The 18,645-nt window shown below is 41.7% G+C and overlaps 1 protein-coding gene across 1 annotated transcript; it reads left to right on the plus strand.

Moving 5' to 3' along the window:
* Positions 1-249: 249 nt before the first annotated feature.
* On the plus strand, positions 250-13,523 carry cd5 (CD5 molecule). The gene is made up of 6 exons (XM_085164079.1): positions 250-1,740; positions 7,421-7,576; positions 9,522-9,644; positions 10,269-10,319; positions 12,571-12,636; positions 13,400-13,523. Exons 1-6 carry the CDS (start codon positions 1,689-1,691, stop codon positions 13,468-13,470), a joined length of 519 nt encoding a protein of 172 aa, XP_085020205.1. The 5' UTR covers positions 250-1,688; the 3' UTR covers positions 13,471-13,523.
* Positions 13,524-18,645: the final 5,122 nt, after the last annotated feature.

Consider the following 18,645-nt stretch of genomic DNA (forward strand, 5'->3'; position numbering starts at 1 on the left):
ATGAACGACTCAGCACCACCTTTATTTATAAAGCACTTTAAAATCAAACGCTGTGCTAAAGATAGACAAATAACAAACAGAAAATAAAATCAAACATGTTAAAAATAGAGAATTAAAAAAAGCCAACATTTGACTCTAATATACATTTTTATTATTGTCAGATTTATTTATATAGCACATCACCAACAGCACAAACTGCTTTACAGTGTGTTTTAAACTTAAGACTCATTTATTTAGACTTTTAATTAGATTTGTGCTGTGTTTTATTATTAATGTATTTTATGTATTTCTGTTTTATATTACTGTGAAGCACTTTGTGGTTTTTGTCCTGTGAAAAGTGCTATATAAATAAATTGATTTGATTTGATTTTTGAAATACCACTAAAATAAATAAATGCACAATAAAGATGCAGAGAAGAAAAAATAAAAATGAATAAATATGCTGTGTGAATGTTAGAGGTCATCTGTGTTATAAGAATTTAAATTGATCTGAAAACTGCTGTGAGCCTGTTATACATCAGATTATCATGTATAATACGATATTGATTTTATTTTGAGCATCGTTTAATGTGGGAGGTGCAGAAACGCAGCCGTCCTGCAGAGAGGAAACCGGTGATAATCCCACATATTCAGGAATAATGTTGTATAAATTTGACTTCTACACGCGTGCTGTGTGCATGGATTTCTTTCCAAGAATAAAGATGCAGACTCGGTCTGAATGCAGACGTTGTTTTATAAACTGTGTTTATATGTGAATCAGTCAGTCAGCCACAGGAACAACAGTTTCATTTCAAAGCTCAACACAAATCCTTTTCTGGAATTGCCTTCCCAAAGCCGGCTCTGTGCCGGGAAGCCCGCCACTTTAAAAGAGCTCTGCTTGATGTCAGGCGGGTTGTTGATGACTACAAAAATGTCCGTCAAGTTATGACCGTCTGAGAGACCCTTCACCAAACGTTAGTGGGGTTTATAAATATGTACTCCTGAAACAGTTCATGTAGTTTGGATGATCCCAAATAAACTCTGTAAAGCTGAACAGTTGTTCCACCCGGGAAAAAGAAAAGCCCCAAATTAACATGACATCGACCACGAGTGGATGTAAACGTCTGACCACGACTGTAAATGTACTTTATGTGTGTTTACATGTAGATGCTAACACGCTCGTCAGGCCTCCACCTGAGTCAGGTGTCCGAGGACAGCGTGTGTGTGTCTCCATGAACAGCAGAGCGACACACTAGTGTTTCAGCCTCAGAGCTAAAGCTTGAAGCGACAGAGAGCGACGCCACCTGAAAACAGTTCGTGTTGCTGCCGTCGGACTCGGCACAGACTTGTGAGTCAGAACGAAGTGAAAACGAATACACACATGCACGTAAGTCTTCCCTCCACCTCTTCCTCCTACCCCTTCCTTCTTCCTCGCTTCTTATCGTGCTACTCTCCCCACCCCTTTCTGCCGTTCTTCACTCAGCTCGCTTTGAAGGGAGGAAATTTGCACTTTTGCACAAGCACGAGCAGCAGCAGCAGCAGGCTGGGGATGAAGTGATTCACAGCAGGGAGAAGGGGGAGGGAGGGAGGGCAGAGGAGTTTGACACTTCACTTCCTTTCACATCAGGTTGACTGTTGTTGCTGCCTTGATCTGATTTGTGTCGTCTGGCTGCTTCTCACTGAGCTTCTGGTGGCTCGTGGATACTGTGATGGATCTGAGGGCTCTTGTGATCATCTCTGCGCTCTTACTCGTGACTAACGGTAAGTCTGCTTTATTGTGGGGCAAACTGGATACTAAAAGCAGAGCAGGCCTCTCAGTCAGTTTGTCTTTGCTGTAACTGTGTTGTAGACGCTCAGGGGCACAAGATCAACTCCTCACTTTGTAAAGTGGGCAGGAAAGTCCGTCCTTTAACTTTGCTTTCATCAGACAAACTTTGATGACGAGCAACAATCGAGAGCTTAGAGCTGCGATGTGGAGCTGTGGTTTGAACGACATGTTGTTCACCATGAGGATGAATGAACACTCGGTTTCATGCTAACAAACATCAGGTAAAGCGTGAGGATGACTGTGATCAGTGCATCACACTACAGCACTGAACCGTATAACAACACGACCATCTCACAGTATCAGCCTGTTGTTGTGTCACTGCTGAAGCTGAGCTGCTTTGTAACCTTCAGATCCACTTCTTAAATGACTATAAAGGTGGCGGTCACTGAAGCATGGCTCCTGCACTAACACGTCCGTGTCACCGATAATTAACGTGGATATTTTACAGTCCGGAGAGTCTGCTGCATCTCATCGTGTTGGTTTCACCTAACTGGCAGCGTCTCCTCTACCACCAACAATGAGCTAAATACCGTCACGAAGAACTCAAAGCTTGGAGCAGCAGCGTCCTGCTCCTCTGCCGAAGGCCTCTCTGTGGAGCAGGTGCTTCCTCCGCAGCAGCAAACACTTATTTTCACCCCACAAACTTAAAATAGTAAAGATAATGTGAATACTGGCCTCCCACTCCTATTTGTTCACCGAGGTTAACGTGTGCACTGTGGGCTTCAGTGTCTCCCAGCAGCACAAAGCTGTGTCCACGGACCCTAAACACTCACAGACACTTTAGACGTGGAAACAAAAGGAACAGCAGGAAATGAAATGAAGCGCCTTGAGGCGACATTTGTTGTGATTTGGCGCTATATAAATAAAATTGAATTGAAATTGAATTGAATTGAAACGAGCACTGAGCGCGTTTACTCTGTTTTCAACAACAAAGTCATTTGAACATATCGTCAGGTTTGGAGAGGATTCGCCATCAGTAGTGAAAACACGCAGGAGCGTCAAAGATCGGCCCAGTCAGCTTCACGATGCTCTCCAACAAAAATAAAACACAGACACAGCAGCGTGGTGTCCGTGGGTCGTCCTGCCAGTGTCGGTCCGTTTGCTGCTCCATCGTTGGTGTCTGACCCGCTCTCTATCCAGGTGATTTTGTGGCGACTGTGGCCACAGCCTGACACGTCTGATCGGCCTCTCATCTTTCCATCACCTGAAATCTTGTTTTCAATGAGAAGCTGTTACTGACCGTAACCTGCTGACAGAAGCGTCAATTTGAATTCAAGCATCGCAAAGTCGTAAACCTGAGAAATTCATTATTGTTCTTATAAAGCCTCGATAACACCAAGACAAGAAAATTACTGTTAAACACTCGAACATTAAAATAAATTTAAATATATATTTTAGCCTCTTATTAAACATTGAATTCTCATCTGTTTTGCATCATCATTGCTCACACGACTGTAAAATAATGAAAACTATCAATGTGGGATGTTTACATCTGATTTGCTTTACGGTCGTTCAGGTTCTGTGAACATCACGCAGCAACAATATAAGTTACAGGAGACACACACACTGCATGCAGGAAGTTTTCAAGCATAGTTTTTACACTTTTAATGTTTTATTTTGTGTGTTTGCACCAAGCAAGCGTGACTGCAACACGGTTTTAAACTTGTTTTAAAGGGGAAAGAAGTAAGAAACCGATAGAATAAAACCTCAAAACCAGACTGAAGATACAAATAACATGATAATAAACCAGATGCAGATTATTTACATCCATTAAAATAAGAGATTTCAAAGTTTAAATGTTGATGCTTCGTCTGCTGCACATTATTTCATGCAGTACGTGATGATGCAAACAGAGCACAGCTAAATAAAAAGGCCACTGACACAAATCCTCCCTGCAGTTACAATCCTGCTGGTTTTACTCAGCGTCCAAACCTTCGTCATTAGTGAACGAGGAAGCTGTTAACATCGCACAAATCATTTTTGTTCATCTTTCTTTTATTTTGGACTTTAATCTGAGCACAGGAAAAATATTCCTGGTGCGACTCGTCATTAACGTCTCTTTTGTCTTCACCAACATGCTGATATTGAGATTTTCCAGCAGCCGGGCCGATAGCGTTTATCCACCGCTGACTGTTCAGGGTGGTGCGCACTCTTGTGTCGATCACTAGTCTGGATAGTGATGAGAAAAAGCTGTTTTTCTAACCAAAATAAAAAATGCTGTCATAACACCAAGGCAACAAATTAATGGTGAACTGCTGTGAACTGTAAAACTCATTTTTATTACAACCAGCTGAGCATCACCAACGCTCGCAGCGCAGTTACAGCCCGTGTGTTGTAGCTGCATCAGTGCATAGAAACAACCGTCAGCTGGAGTTTGGATCTTATTTAATCTACAAATCTTTATGAGTTTAGTTACTAAAGTAAATATAGAGATAACGATGTGCTGTGAGTCATTTTTACAGGTAACAATTTACCTGGACTGACATCAGTGAGTCTGAAACCTGCTTAACTGACAGAGAAAAGCTTATTAAACACTGGTTTTACTGGCAGTTTCAGCACAGCGTTCGTCGCTAATCTGAGTATCGCTGCCCGGTTTCTGCATATCTTTGAGCAAGTTACTGAACTGTTGGTGCGAGTGTGTGTAGTAAAGCTAACAGAAGAAGAAGCACTGTATAAATGTACATGTGTGATTGTAAATGCTGGAAAAGTAGAACGTACTTAAATATTCAATATCGGCGCGTTACTTAAGCAGCACACTGATCGATGGATCGATAACATGAGACGATGAGTTCGAGATACTAACAAAGACTCATTTTGAACAGGAAGAGGGAATAAATTCAAGGTGAATTCAAGATGTGATGTTAGTTTAGACCGTCACAAAGGTCACCTGTGGTGCTTTCAGGGTCACAGCAGGCCTCGGATGGTCGCTGCCCGAGTGGCCGTCAGCCTCGTGGGCCATTTTTGATCTGCTGGTCGTAGCGCGAACAGTCGTCGTTATCCAAACATGACCACACAATAGAGTTCGTACTCGTACTGAATTCTGCTTCAGGAGTAGCACCCGATGACCTGATGCTGTTCATGATATACTCAAAGGGTGATTTTACTGGTCTGATACGTCGGGGACATTTAACGGTACATTTACTCTTTCTGCTCTGACGCTGCCGAGAGGCTCCCAGAGCTTCTTCCACCTAAACATGATCTTTAAAGCTTCCTGTTCATTCTGATCCACACAGACCTCGACGGTGACACCAGCCAAATAAGAAAATAAATAAGAAAAAATACCAGTAAAAGTAAATTAAAAATAACACACATATGAAATGTTTTGTGTGTATTCCAGATAAAATTAGTATATTTTATTAGAAAGATAAGTTTGAAATGTGGGTCAGTCTGTTCTGCTCGTCTTTATATAAAAAGCTCTGTTTCAGCGGTTTAGTCGTGCACATAGTTTCACTTCTGTTTGCAGAGGCTTTGATGCCGCTGAAACTTGTCACCACTACAGCTCAGCGGCACCAAATCGAAGATGGTTTCTGGTGTTTCGAGAATAAGAAGGTGAAATCCAAAAACACATCAGAGCTCACGCACCCCTGCTGTTTACCAAGGAAGTCATCGCTGATTAAACACTAAATATCCATCAATGAACTTTGATGTCATTTTTTACAGTTTGTTACGGCTCTAAAAAATAACATTTCCAACATGCGGGACGAAATTCACAAAACTTTACATTTGTAGCATCTTTTCTTCTGGTTTCACCAATTTCCAAAGTGCTTTGAGCACACTGTTAAAAAAAAACATCTTTAAAAAATGGTAAAATCCAGCTCGGGCCAAAATACGACCGTAAAATATCAGAAAATAACTTTCTCATAAAAATACGGTTATTGCGCTAATTTCACATGGGATCCTGCCTTTTCAAGTGCTTTTAAACATTAAATCAGGAACATTTTAATGTGATTAAACAATGAAATTACCTATAAACAAGGTCAATGAATGTGGCAATATGAACATTCATACATTCATACATCTGTACATTTAATGTACAGAAATATACAGTTAACTTCAATAATAATGGGTTGCCCTGGGACAGAGGCGAGGCTGCTGTATCGCACCATCGGCCCCTCTGGCCAACACCAGCAGGTGAAGAGTCTTGACCACGGACACAACACCGAGAGTGTCCGAGCCGGGGCTCGAACCAGCAACCTTCTGATCACAAGGCGAGCTGCCAACTCTTGAGCCACGATCGCCCTAAATAGCAACGATAATAATACTTATGTGATGTAACACAAGCTCATAATCATGTTATCTTCCATAGCATCACATTTGAATTTAACAGCTCAATCTTTCAAATAACGGACAGATATTTGTGAAATCATGTGAATTATTTTAACAATCTAAATATGCTCATGTACAGACAGATACATTTAATAATCATGACAATTATGTTTTATTACATTACAGTGATTTAATGTTAATTTACATTTGAAATGTGAAATCAGTCTATTTATGTAACTTTAATGATGTTCTAGAAGAACAAAACTGTAAAATGCAGTAAAATACTTTTATGTTAGGACGTTTTCCTACAGTGCAGCCAAACCCGCGACCGTGTGGTTGTTAGTTCACATTCATTGGCCGATGCTTAGCGTCGTGTTGTTATGTGTCCCAACATCCACATGTCACATTGTTTTCATGGCCACGCCCTCCCCCAGGTGCAGAGGCCTGTTTCTGTTCAGGAATGTTGGGAATACTTTGAGATTTATATTAATTGCAATTCCTACCTCTACATTTATTTTTTAAAATATATAATTAGCGCAGCGTGGCCGTGCAATGTTTAAATGTTTTATGTTTTTATTCCTATTAATTATATTTTCACTTGTTACCTCTGAATTATTGAATCAGACCCAGATGACATGAAATTTTCAGCACAATTATAATTCAAATACTCCTTTAATTATTGATTATTCTCATTAATTTTCAATCATTTTATATATTTTTCCATAGTATTATTTGAATTTAATAGATCGTTCTCTCACATAACAAATATTTGTGGAGTTATGATACATTTCTGATTCTGTATTTTTACAATCTAAATATGTACAAAAAAAAATATTTAAAAAACAAGTAAATTGTGTTTTACTATATTTACAGTGATGTTATGTTATTTTACCTTTGACATGTAAAATCACAGTCTACTTATGTAAATGCAATGATATTCTAGAAGACAAAACTGTAAAATATGCAGTAAGATACGCTGACATTACATCCTGAATGTGCGTCTGCAGTTGTTGAGGATCAAAGGTTTATATGCTGCAAGCTGCAGGAGCTTAGCTGGGTCATAGTCGGCTTCACAGCAACGACCGTCCAGTGGAAGATAAACTTTAAGGATGCTGTTCCTTTGAAAGTCTTTTCGTTTGTTGTTTTTTATTTTCTCACAAACATCATCTTAAAGAATATCTTTGTTTCTCTTTTGTTCCCTGTTTCTTGTAACTTTATTCTTCCCTGCAGGTCGTCTTCATAAGGTTTGATTCACAGCGTCTCTGGTCCACACACTGAAGTCCACAACAGAGGGATACATTCATTATTGTTGTACCTTTGTTATACTAACTGATATGTGTCCTCCAGGAAATAGCCAGACTCCAAATTATACCCAAACTGGAAACTACACTGTCAGCTCCATCTCCCTGACTAGCAGTCCTGTGACGACTGCCACCACCTCTAAAACTACAAACTCTGAGAATAAAGCGCCCGATGCCGTCACTTCTTCAACCAAATGTAAAGGTAATGTTGTGGTAATCCTGCATCCACCGCTTCCTGTTTGGTCAAAAAACAAAAACAAACACAATTCATTTGAAAGCTGTGTGTCAGATCAGAGCCACAGCTGGATCACACTGAAGGCAGAGATCATCGAGGTGACAGCGTTACTGAGAGAGTAGCAAACAACAGCCTGTGCTGTGGGTCAAAGGCTGCTCTGCTGTCTGTCTGCAGATCTTTGTAGATGTTCAACGCTGACAATTTCATGTCGGGTGGTTTGACTTGTTTTTTCTCTGCAGACTTTAAGTTGTGCATTTAAGAACACATGTGATTTAAATTTATGATCGACAAACCAGTTGTGATCTTGGAGTGTAGACAGCACTGAGGGAAAATAAATACATGATTCTGTATTGGTAATGTATGCCAGGCCTCAGAAACACTAACAAACATTACCTGTGAACATGGGTCGTCACTGCACTCACAAACACATTTAGGGTGGAAATGATGCTGTGGTTTCATTGGATGGAAACCATGAATGCCATGACCTCTGACCCGAGGAGACGAGGCACCCTCTCTGTTATGGTATAAGCACTGATGCAGCTGACAACTTGTCTTCTATAAATATGCTGAAAAAAAATCAAAGGAAGTCTTGAATCTCAGTGGGGAAACAAACCAAGCTGGATATCTAAACTGATATGGCCCGGGGCGTGAGAAGATCCCACACTGTTTGATGGAAATGTAAAGTATCACCCTACAGAGGGCTGAATTCAAAGACAGGTGCTAGTCCATTTTACCTAAATTTCTTTGCAGCAATAGAGCATGCACACAAGCCCCCATGTGTTTGTATGCATGCCTGACAACATCGGGACATGCTCCTAACGAGGAGGAATGTGTACCAGTGTAGGATCCAAGGGTGCAGGCATTTCATCCTGAAAGCTCATGGCAGTCAGGGTGCTGTTGCCTGCAGAGGCCTGTGACATCATGTAGATGTGTCCCATCACTGATGCAGCATCCACAAGAATGTTACAGCAGCGTGCTTCTCTAGACCCTCTCACGTCGGTCACGTGTGCTCAGTCAACATGCTCTCATCTGTGAAAAGCACATTGTGCCAGTTCTGGTGTTCTATGGCAAACACCAGTCCAACTCCATGGTGCCAGGCAGTGAGCACAGAGCCCACTCGAGGATGTTGCCTGCTCAGGCCACCCTCATGAAGTCTGTTTCTGATTGTTTGGTCAGAACAATCAGAATCGGTTACCTGCCAAAGGATCTTTTGCAGCTCTGGAAATGCTCATCTTGTTGCTCCTTGCACAAAGGAGCAGATCCCAGTCCTCCTGATTGACCTTCTACGGCCCTATCTGCCTTTCTCTTGGACTGTGCTGGGACACAGCAAACCTTTTGGCAATAGCACTTATTGATGTTCCATTCTGGAGGAGTGGGACTACCTGCACCACCTCTGTGGGGTCCAAGCATCACCTCATGCTGCCGGTAGTGACACTAACCTCAGCCAAACGCAAAACTAGTGAAAAAACAGTCAGAAAAGACGAGGAAGGAAAAATATTGGCCTCCACCTGTAAAACCATTCATGTTTTGGAGGTTGTCTCATTGTTGTTCCTGAACATGTTGGTACTTTCGTGAACACAATAGCAGCTGAAACTAATCACTGACAGCCTCTGCTACTTAACTGATCAGAGCAACTTCCCAAAGTCTAACTGGCTTCATGCTGTACTCTGATAAAAACGTGGAGCGGTCTGTGTAAAACCACATTAATGCTAAATATGCAGGTTCTTCACAAAAATGTTAGTTATTTCAAAAAGATGATGCCAAACCTTTGTACTATTATCAAATAAATAAATTATCTGTATATTATTGCGTTAAACTATTATTTGTACTTTACACAGAATACCAGCTTTCATACATACAGTATATGTGCTATTCAGATAATATGTGTGTTTGCATGTTTGTGTGTGTCCAGCTGAGAAGGACACGGCACAGCTGAAGACCTACAAAGTGATGACAGCGTTGCTCTTCTGCATATTGCTCATCCTTTTCCTGATGCGCTTCACCAGACCGACTGTAAAAGCCCTGCAGAAGAGATGTGAGTGCACACACGGTCCACAGGCTTTTGTCAGAATAAAATAGAATAGATGACGTGCTGTTGGAAGACTTCAGATTCAAACTGATGCATACTCAGTGATTCAGTGAAATCCAAGAAAGTTCATTCTGCACATCTGGAAATGGCGTTTTCAATGAGGGGACCATTTCGTTAATACAAGTGACTTCTTTAGTCCCAGGTTTCCCCAACATTATAAACAGTACATTTGCACAATGACCAATAGGATCAGCTCCATTGGCACAAACAGAGTAACATAGTGTTCACTGGTAAGTGCCAGGAGGATCGAGGAGTCAAGGAGACCAACTCTGAATCGAGGAGGGGGCCTAAGGGTACATCTGTCACCATCTTACAATGATGTGATTGCAGCCATTCCCCATCTCTCTGTGGATGGTACTCATGGTATTGATCAGTGGTCATGTGACAATTTGCATATTAATGATCAGGAAACTGACCTCACAGCCCATTGTTAGCCCGTGGTGCTAGATTTGGTCACTTTGTCAATGAACCGATGAATAGAATCATGTGGGAGTGTTTTTAATTGGTACACAACAGAGAAACCAGAGTGTGGCTAACGTGCTGACACACATGTTAACTGTTGATTTCCAGTTTCAGACAGGAGGCAGAATCGTTGGATAGGACCAACACAGAGTCACAGCGGTAAGTCATGAACTCTCAGCTCTAATATCATTGATCACATACTGTATTTCAAAATAGTGCCCTGTTTGATATATGGTCATGTAAGAAGTGTTTCACAGGACTCGATGGCTCGATGGACTCGTGGAACTCCTGTTTGTAACAATGTTGCTTTAGATTGTTTCCAGACATTTGCTGTGTTTGGTTTTTACCAAATATGGAATTGTGCATTATGGCCACGGATTTCATTTTTGGTCTCATTGATCCGAATACTGTTCCAGAAGTCTTGTGTTTGGTTCAAATGCAACTTTAAGTTGTGCTCCCATGTTCTTTTTTTAAGAAAAGAGGTTTTACCTGGAAATCCTTCCAAAGAACCTGTACTTGTTGAGTCTTTTTCATATTGTACTATAATCAGCCTTCACAAGCCTGTAGATTAAACTGAGATGTTGCTCCTGGGTGTTTTGACATTACTTTGAGCAAACCCAGACATCTTGCAGTCCTCGAGTGGACCATGAACTATCTAAGCCATATCTATCCATCCATCCAAATCAGGGGCTTATCCCATTGGTCACAGGGCAAGAGGATGGGAACATGTATATGACTGATTGTAATATATAGAGACAGACAACCATTCAGCAAGTAAATTATAACTTAGGGCCTTCTTGCTATGAGACAACAATGGAAACAATCACATCGCCACGCCATAACCTCCTCTGTGCAGCATAATACTCTAGAGTCACATGTGAGGCCATCTGAATGACAGGTAAGGCTTGACTCAGATTGGGTCAAATATGAGGAAAAAAGAGAATCTGAAAGGTCGACCATGACAAGAATCAAGGTGTTGCAATGGCACAAAGTCCAGACTTCAAAGCGTTTGAAGAGGTCTCTCTCCTCCAAGTCTCTGTTAGTACACAACTTATTAATTGATCAACAGATCGATTAACTCTGCCTTACAGAAACCTGGTTGCAGCAGGATGATTGTGTTAGTTTAAATGAATCAACACCCCCGAGTCATTCTAACTACCAGAAACCTCGAAGCACAGGTCGAGGGGGCGGTATTTAAAAGTAGAATGGGAGGCAGCGTCACGTTCAGTTAACGGACTGATGCACAGACCAGAAATCCTTGTAGAGAAGAGTTTATTGATACAGACAACACCAGGTGATACTATATACAATGTGCTGGAGGGAAAGGAAGGGGATCAGACGCGCTCCAAAGAATCACTCTCCTCTCTCCACAACTGGGTTACACGAATCCACACACTCGTCCACGAGATGACAGGCAGGGAAAGATCTGTACACAGAAACTTTAGCTAGAGGTGAACAGACGGAAACAACTCACAGATTCTCAAACTACTGAGCGACTGACGCTGATAGCTCAACGATCCAGCGACGAGTAGCACAGTGCTGCTATCTTAAGTAGGGCTCACGATTATGCAGATAGGCAGCAGGTGTGGAGATGGCAGGTGCGTGGGCCAGGGGAGGGAGCCCGTAATGAGCATCGCCCCAGCAGGAGAGAGAAAGAGCAAAATCAACAAAAACACATGTTGCCTAATGCAGGATCAGCTGGTGAGCCACAGGCACCATGACAGGCAGAGCCTTCAGTTTTCAGGCCCCTCTTCTGTGGGACCAGCTTCCAGTTTGATTCAGGAGACAGACACTATCTCTACTTTCAAGATTGCCCAATGCAGTCACGTCTGCCGGGGATTCCCATGATGCATTGAGTTTTTCCTTTCAGTCACCCTTTTCACTCTCTATGTGTTAACAGACCTCTCTGCACTGAATCCTACTTGTTATTAATCTCTGGCTCTCTTCCTTCTCTCACCCCAATTACCAACAACTGCCGGATGTTTCTTCCTGTTAAAAGGGAGGTTTTCCTTCCCACTGTCGCCAAAGTGCTGCTCATAGGGGGTCACATGATTGTTGGCTTTTTCTCTGTATGTATTATTGTAGGGTCTATTGTACAGTATTAAGCACCTTGAGGTGACTGTTGTTGTCATTTGGTGCTATATAAATAAAGTTGAATTGAATTGAATTTTAAATTCTGTGACAGGCAGAATAAGGATCTGCAAGAGACAGTCATACACAATATGATTACTTAAGGTTATTGCTGCTAAAGGTGGTTCCACAAGCTATTGACTCAAAAGTTTATGTAATTGTCTTCTTCACAGGACTGCACTCATAAATGTGGTCTGTGTGCTTTGTTGATGATCAGAAAAATAAAGGAAAAACATGTAGACATATAAAAAAGTAATGGATCTCTTTATGTCTGTTTCAGTGTCTTATCATCGAGGGAAAACTGCGGTTACAAATAATGATGGCGATAAGAGACACTCCTACCCTGGTAACACACAAAGTCAAAGAATATGTATAATTATTTCCTCCTTTAATTCTTTACAATATTTGAGAAAAATGCATTTCAAATTTAGAATTTAATTGTTACATACATGTACATATTTTTACAAGTGCAAAAGTAATAGGACGAGTCACTGATAAGGTCATAAAAGAGGTCATAATTAGGCTAAACAGAGGAAAACATCACAGGTAGAGGAAACTTTAGGACTGTCCAAATCAGTTATTGGTCCCGTCTGTAAAAGAGGAGTACTGAACAGACCACGGGAGGTAAACGACGTGGAAAACATTTTTATCCCTGATTTAACAAAAACTTCAGCATCTAGCAACATCAATAATATTCTCAAAGACCCGGCATGTTGTTATGAAAAGTATATGAAATATATATAATATATAAATCCAGACAGTGTGTGTGTGTGTGTGTGTGTGTAGACGGGTATTAACATCTTTGTGAGGACCATAATCCAGGTCCCCACGAGTCTGAAGGCCTTGTTGAGAGTCAAAATGTAGTTTTAGTGTCAGGATTACAATTAGGTTAGGGTGGGTTTAGGATAAGGGTCAGGCATCATTTTTAATGGTTAGGGTTAGCACCGAGGGAAAGCATTGTGTCAACGAGATGTCCCCACAAGGCCATAAATACACACACGTGTGTGTGTGTGTGTGTGTGTGTGTGTGTGTGTGTGTGTGTGTGTGTGTGTGTACACAGGAGTTCATGTTGTTGCTTTAAATCTGACGTCTCTCCCGTGTGCCGACAGCTCTGGATCGTCTGGTAATCTCTGACAGCAGAGAGCCTTCATCCAATAGGAACAGTGACTACAACCTCTGACTTGCATCTTCCTCCATCATCTTCCTCCGTCATCTTCCTCCGTCATCTTCCTCCGTCATCTTCCTCCGTCATCTTCCTCCATCATCTTCCTCCATCATCTTCCTCCGTCATCTTCCTCCGTCATAATCACTGTCATCATTGTCTTATGTGAGCTGGAAATGTAGTATATTTTCATTTGTAACTATATTTCACCTATTTTGTCACAAATTTAGGTTCAAAGTTATGTAAAAGTGAGTTTCACTGTGCCTCACCACTGTGAGAGATCCACTGTGAGAGATCCACTGTGAGAGATCCACTGTGAGAGATCCACTGTGAGAGAACAAAAACGTTGCACAGGGTCTCATCCCTGCCTTCCAGACGGCAGCTACAACACCAACCCAAAAACTGCAGACCACACACACACACACACACACACACACACACACACGCACACACACACACACACACACACGCACACACGCGCACACACGCACACACGCGCACACACGCACACACACGCACACACGCACACACACACTCACACGCACACACACACACGCACACACACACGCACACGCACACGCACGCACACGCATACACACACACACACACACACGCACACACACACGCACACGCACACACACACACGCACACACACACACACACACACACACGCACACAATTTTGTAGTAGATAAAATCCAAATCAATTCACCCAATTCTTGTTTTGAAAGTGATGTCATTGCTGTGCCTTAACCCACCCTGGAAAAGAACAAAGAAGTCATTAAAGGAGCTTCATCAAATCAGACATCTGTTTATAGTTTGTTGTGCCAATCATGTTTATATCAATAAAACATACAGGATGTAGCACACACACCTAGATCTCCAAGTTTACATTAATGTAGTTGAGTTTTTTCTCCATCACACAGCTATAAAATCACAGTCATATATAACCTTAGTGCAAAGCTGCCCATGTTTCTGCGTCTGAATGTAACTCTTTGTTTCTTTTTGCAGCTTTGTCCAAATTACTCTCGACACTGAAACATTTTTTACATTACAAAGCCTGTAACTTAACCATGAATAAATATACAACACAGACAGGACCATTTAAATCATTTCTACATCTCTGACCTAAGCTGTCGCCCTCATCCTCTCAAACTTTAACAAAATCCTTTGTCCTGAGCCTTATCTCCATCACAGTTTAGTTTTAGTTCAGCTTAATCTATTAATATCTCACACACATTTTAATTAGGGTCTCTGCCTTACAGTGTGAAGCACCTTGAGACAACTTCTGTGTTTAAATATAACTGAATTGAATAAAGTTTTGAATTCATCACATTCTGACGTGTTCATGAACAACAAACTCCTGGGTGGAGTTCGGCTCACATCACCCAATAATTCAGAAGAATCCACCGAGCAATTAGAAATGTCTAAAGTTGTTTTTTGTTTTTTTATTTATTGTTTAATATGAAAGTTAGTCATCAAGAAGGATTGAAAACAGAAAAGCACTCCAGTTTTTTAAATGGTGACCTGCAGATAAATGTTTTTCTGTGCTTTATTCTATTAAATGTTGTGTCTGATTGAGTATAACTTTAGTGTTCGTGCAGTTAGTGGCCTCAGCGGCTTCACAGTACTTTTCACTTTACTTTGCTTGCTTACAAGTTTCACAACCTGAACTCTTTGTGCATGAATAACCAACGATGACCCTGAGAACTGCAGGAACAATCTTCAACATGTTGTAAATATTCTCCTCATCAAAAGATGAAAAAGAACAGTTGGAGTGTAACATGGTAATATAGCACTGTTTGTCACAAGTAAAATGATTCAAGTTGACCTGATTGTTTCTTTGAACACTTTGTTGATTTTAAAGACAGAAAGACAAAGAAAATGGGGAAAGCAGGGATGAAGGTGGTTACCGAGTGCAGAGATGTGGTTTCCTTTGCCGTTGACACCAGCTTCCTGTTTGTGTTATTTCTGGTGCAATCTGTACGTCTTCCCTCTTGTCTTTCATTACCTCTCTCTCATGTTCTCTTCTCATTTCTATCAGCCCTTCCTTGTTCATTATGCTCATTTTTCCATCTCCTGTGTGGTGAAGTGAGGGTTGAGCTGCTCGTCGTCACACACTGTCTCGACTACCACTGAAAGGATTTGAACCAAAAGCTTCTTCCTGATGAAAACTTCAGTGATGTCACTGTAGAGGAGTCCTTTCTACAATCACCATTTCTACACACTCTCTGTTGCAGATTTTAAATAGAGTTTTTTAAATGCCATTTTGTGATGTGGTCTTAAAGAGCTAACCAATGATGTACCAACTAAAAGCTTTATAAGAATAAAAGTCTTCCAATGAGGAATTTGTATATTGAACAAGAGAACTCCACATACATTGTGGCTACTGTGAGTATTGTAATACAACCAGTAATGGTAATACATTGTGCATTATTTCTTTTTCCATAATTTATAATGTGGTGTCGCGGGGACGGTAACTAAGATATTGACAACGCCACCTGGGGGAGGGCGTTACACCCCAGGAAAGATTTCTCTAGCCAAGTACGTGTTGCACTGGCTACCAAAGCCCACAGACTCGTTTTTAACGGCAGAGATGAGACAAAGGAAGTTTACAAATCAGAATTTATTAAGAACTACTACTAAAAACATAACTATAAAATCAGGAAGGCACCTAAGGTAGCAGGGTTGAGAGGGCAAAAGAGTTAATTAAAACACTTTATTAACAAACGATGATTAAAACGACCCGACTCCCTACCACGATGCTACCCTAAAACAATCACAGCATGATAAAAGAATAACTAAAAATAGTGGAGACCGGCCAGTTGAGGAGGCAACCTACAGGGAGGAGTGCCCAAGGGTGCCACCAATTACTCACCCGTGTGATTCACGGGGGCGATCGTGGGCTCAAGAGTTGGGAGTTCGCCTTGTAATCTGAAGGTTGCCGGTTCGAGCCCCGGCTTGGACAGTCTCGGTCGTTGTGTCCTTGGGCAAGACACTTCACCCGTTGCCTACTGGTGGTGGTCAGAGGGCCCGGTGGTGCCAGTGTCCGGCAGCCTCGCCTCTGTCAGTGCTCCCCAGGCAGCTGTGGCTACAATGTAGCTGCCATCACCAGTGTGTGAATGTGTGTGTGTGAATGACTGGATATGTAAAGCGCTTTGGGGTTCTTAGGGACTAGTAAAGCGCTGTATAAATACAGGCCATTTACCATTTACCATTTCACTGGAGACCTCACTCACACTAAACTCTAAATGGTGCAATCTACCTATGCCCGGTGTGTACACCCGCATGCATCGGGGAGGGGATTCCACCTCACGTGCCTAGCCCCTCAACAAGCGGCCGCACCTCCACTAAAACAATAAAACAAAGCATAAAATGTTACACACATTAATAAAAGATCTACAAAACAAATACACCCCAAAGTACTGTTCGTTATAAAAGCCTCACATAACAAACAAAACAGCATGTGACAAGACAGCAGCAGTATAGTGCAAACCTGCAACAAAGGAGGGAAACAGTTGTCAAAGTCCACCCTACTATATGCCACGTTATGATGAACACAAGAGTCCCACTTACCACTCTAAAGGGCAATACTGAACTGAGTAGCTTTCCTTGAGAGATCTGCAGCGCTAAACTGCCTAATGCTCTCAGCCACCTTGGATGGACAAGACTGCCAAATGCCTCCTTGTGGTCGTGAAGCGCAGCTGATTCTTATAAGCCTGTAACTGTATCAACCACATTTTCAACAATAAACTGATGCATGAGCACACGGGGGGTAGGGGAGGGGCTGGTTGTGTTAAGAGATTTGGATAATCCAGTGTCAGAAAAATGAACGAATGGGCTGCTGTCAGTGGTTGTAGGGTTGGTGCACAGCACTACCTAGCCTGCTATAAAACTATATTGACCCATTGCCCCACATGCTCTTCATGCCACCTGGCAAATACCTGGCATGTCAGATTACCATTTCAGGCCTGGTGGCAGCCAATGGCAACACGAGTTGAACAGGCAAGTTTGTAGCAACTAATCCATCTTTCATATAATCACTCAAACCATGTAGGAACGCTCCAGACAGAGCCTTGTCCTCCCTGCTAGCCAAAACAGCCTGGCTCTGACACCATCCCTCTTTCTGTGAATGGAAACTGTAAATGAGCTGGAAAGCAAACAGAAGGCAGCCATGCTCACTGGCACAGTTCAGCAGAACTGAAACAAAAAGGAACAGACCATGGCTGTGTGTTGGCTTTGTCACAAGAAACTGGAATATAACCAGTCGAAGTCAGTAACCATGTAACCATGTTAACATTATATATCGCACAAACTGGAGCACACAGTGGAGTGAAAAAGGGTTTGCCTCCTTCTTGATTTCCTATTTTTCTTTATGTTCGTCACACTTAAACATTGCAGATCATCAAACAAATGTAACTATTAGACAACAATAACACAAGTAAACATAAAATGCACTTTCTAAATGAAGGCATTTATTGGTAAGGGGAAAAATCCAAACCTACATGGGCCTGTGTGAAATGTCTTTGCCCCCTATCCTAAAAAATGTAATTTAGGCTCGCTCATCTTTGACCCCCCCCCCCCCCCCCCCCCCCACTCCAAAGTCCTCATCTTGTTTTTCCTAAGCCATGCAGAGGTAGATATCCTGGTGTGTTTTGGATCATTGGCCTGCTGCAGAACCAGGTGAGCTTCAGCTTGAGGTCATGAACAGATGTTCGGACATTCTCCATCATGTTTTGGTAAACAGCAGAACTTGTGCTTCCATTTACCACAGCAAATCTTCCAGGTGCTGATGCAGCAAAACAGCCCCAGACCATCAGCTAACACCAACATATGTTACTGTGGTATGATGTTTGCTGAAATGCTGTTACTTTTACTCCAGAGTGTTTTTTCAGAAATCTTGGAGATCATCAAGATGTTTTCTGGTAAACGAGCCCTTATCTTCCTTTTGCTCTGCAGTGGCTTTCGTCTTGAACTCTGCCATGTAGGCCATTGTTGCCCAGTGTCTTTCTTTCGTATTTCTTACATATATGTATATATATATATATATATATATATATATATATATATATAGGTAAGTTACTGCCTCATCTTCATTATCTATATTATTACTGAAGAATGTTATTTCATAAGTACTAACTGAGTTATTAAACTTTCTTCATACAACAATAACTCCTCGATGCACTTTTGGCCC

This window comes from Neolamprologus multifasciatus, chromosome 6 (assembly GCF_963576455.1).
Source record: "Neolamprologus multifasciatus chromosome 6, fNeoMul1.2, whole genome shotgun sequence".
NCBI classification, from domain to species: Eukaryota; Metazoa; Chordata; class Actinopteri; order Cichliformes; family Cichlidae; genus Neolamprologus; species Neolamprologus multifasciatus.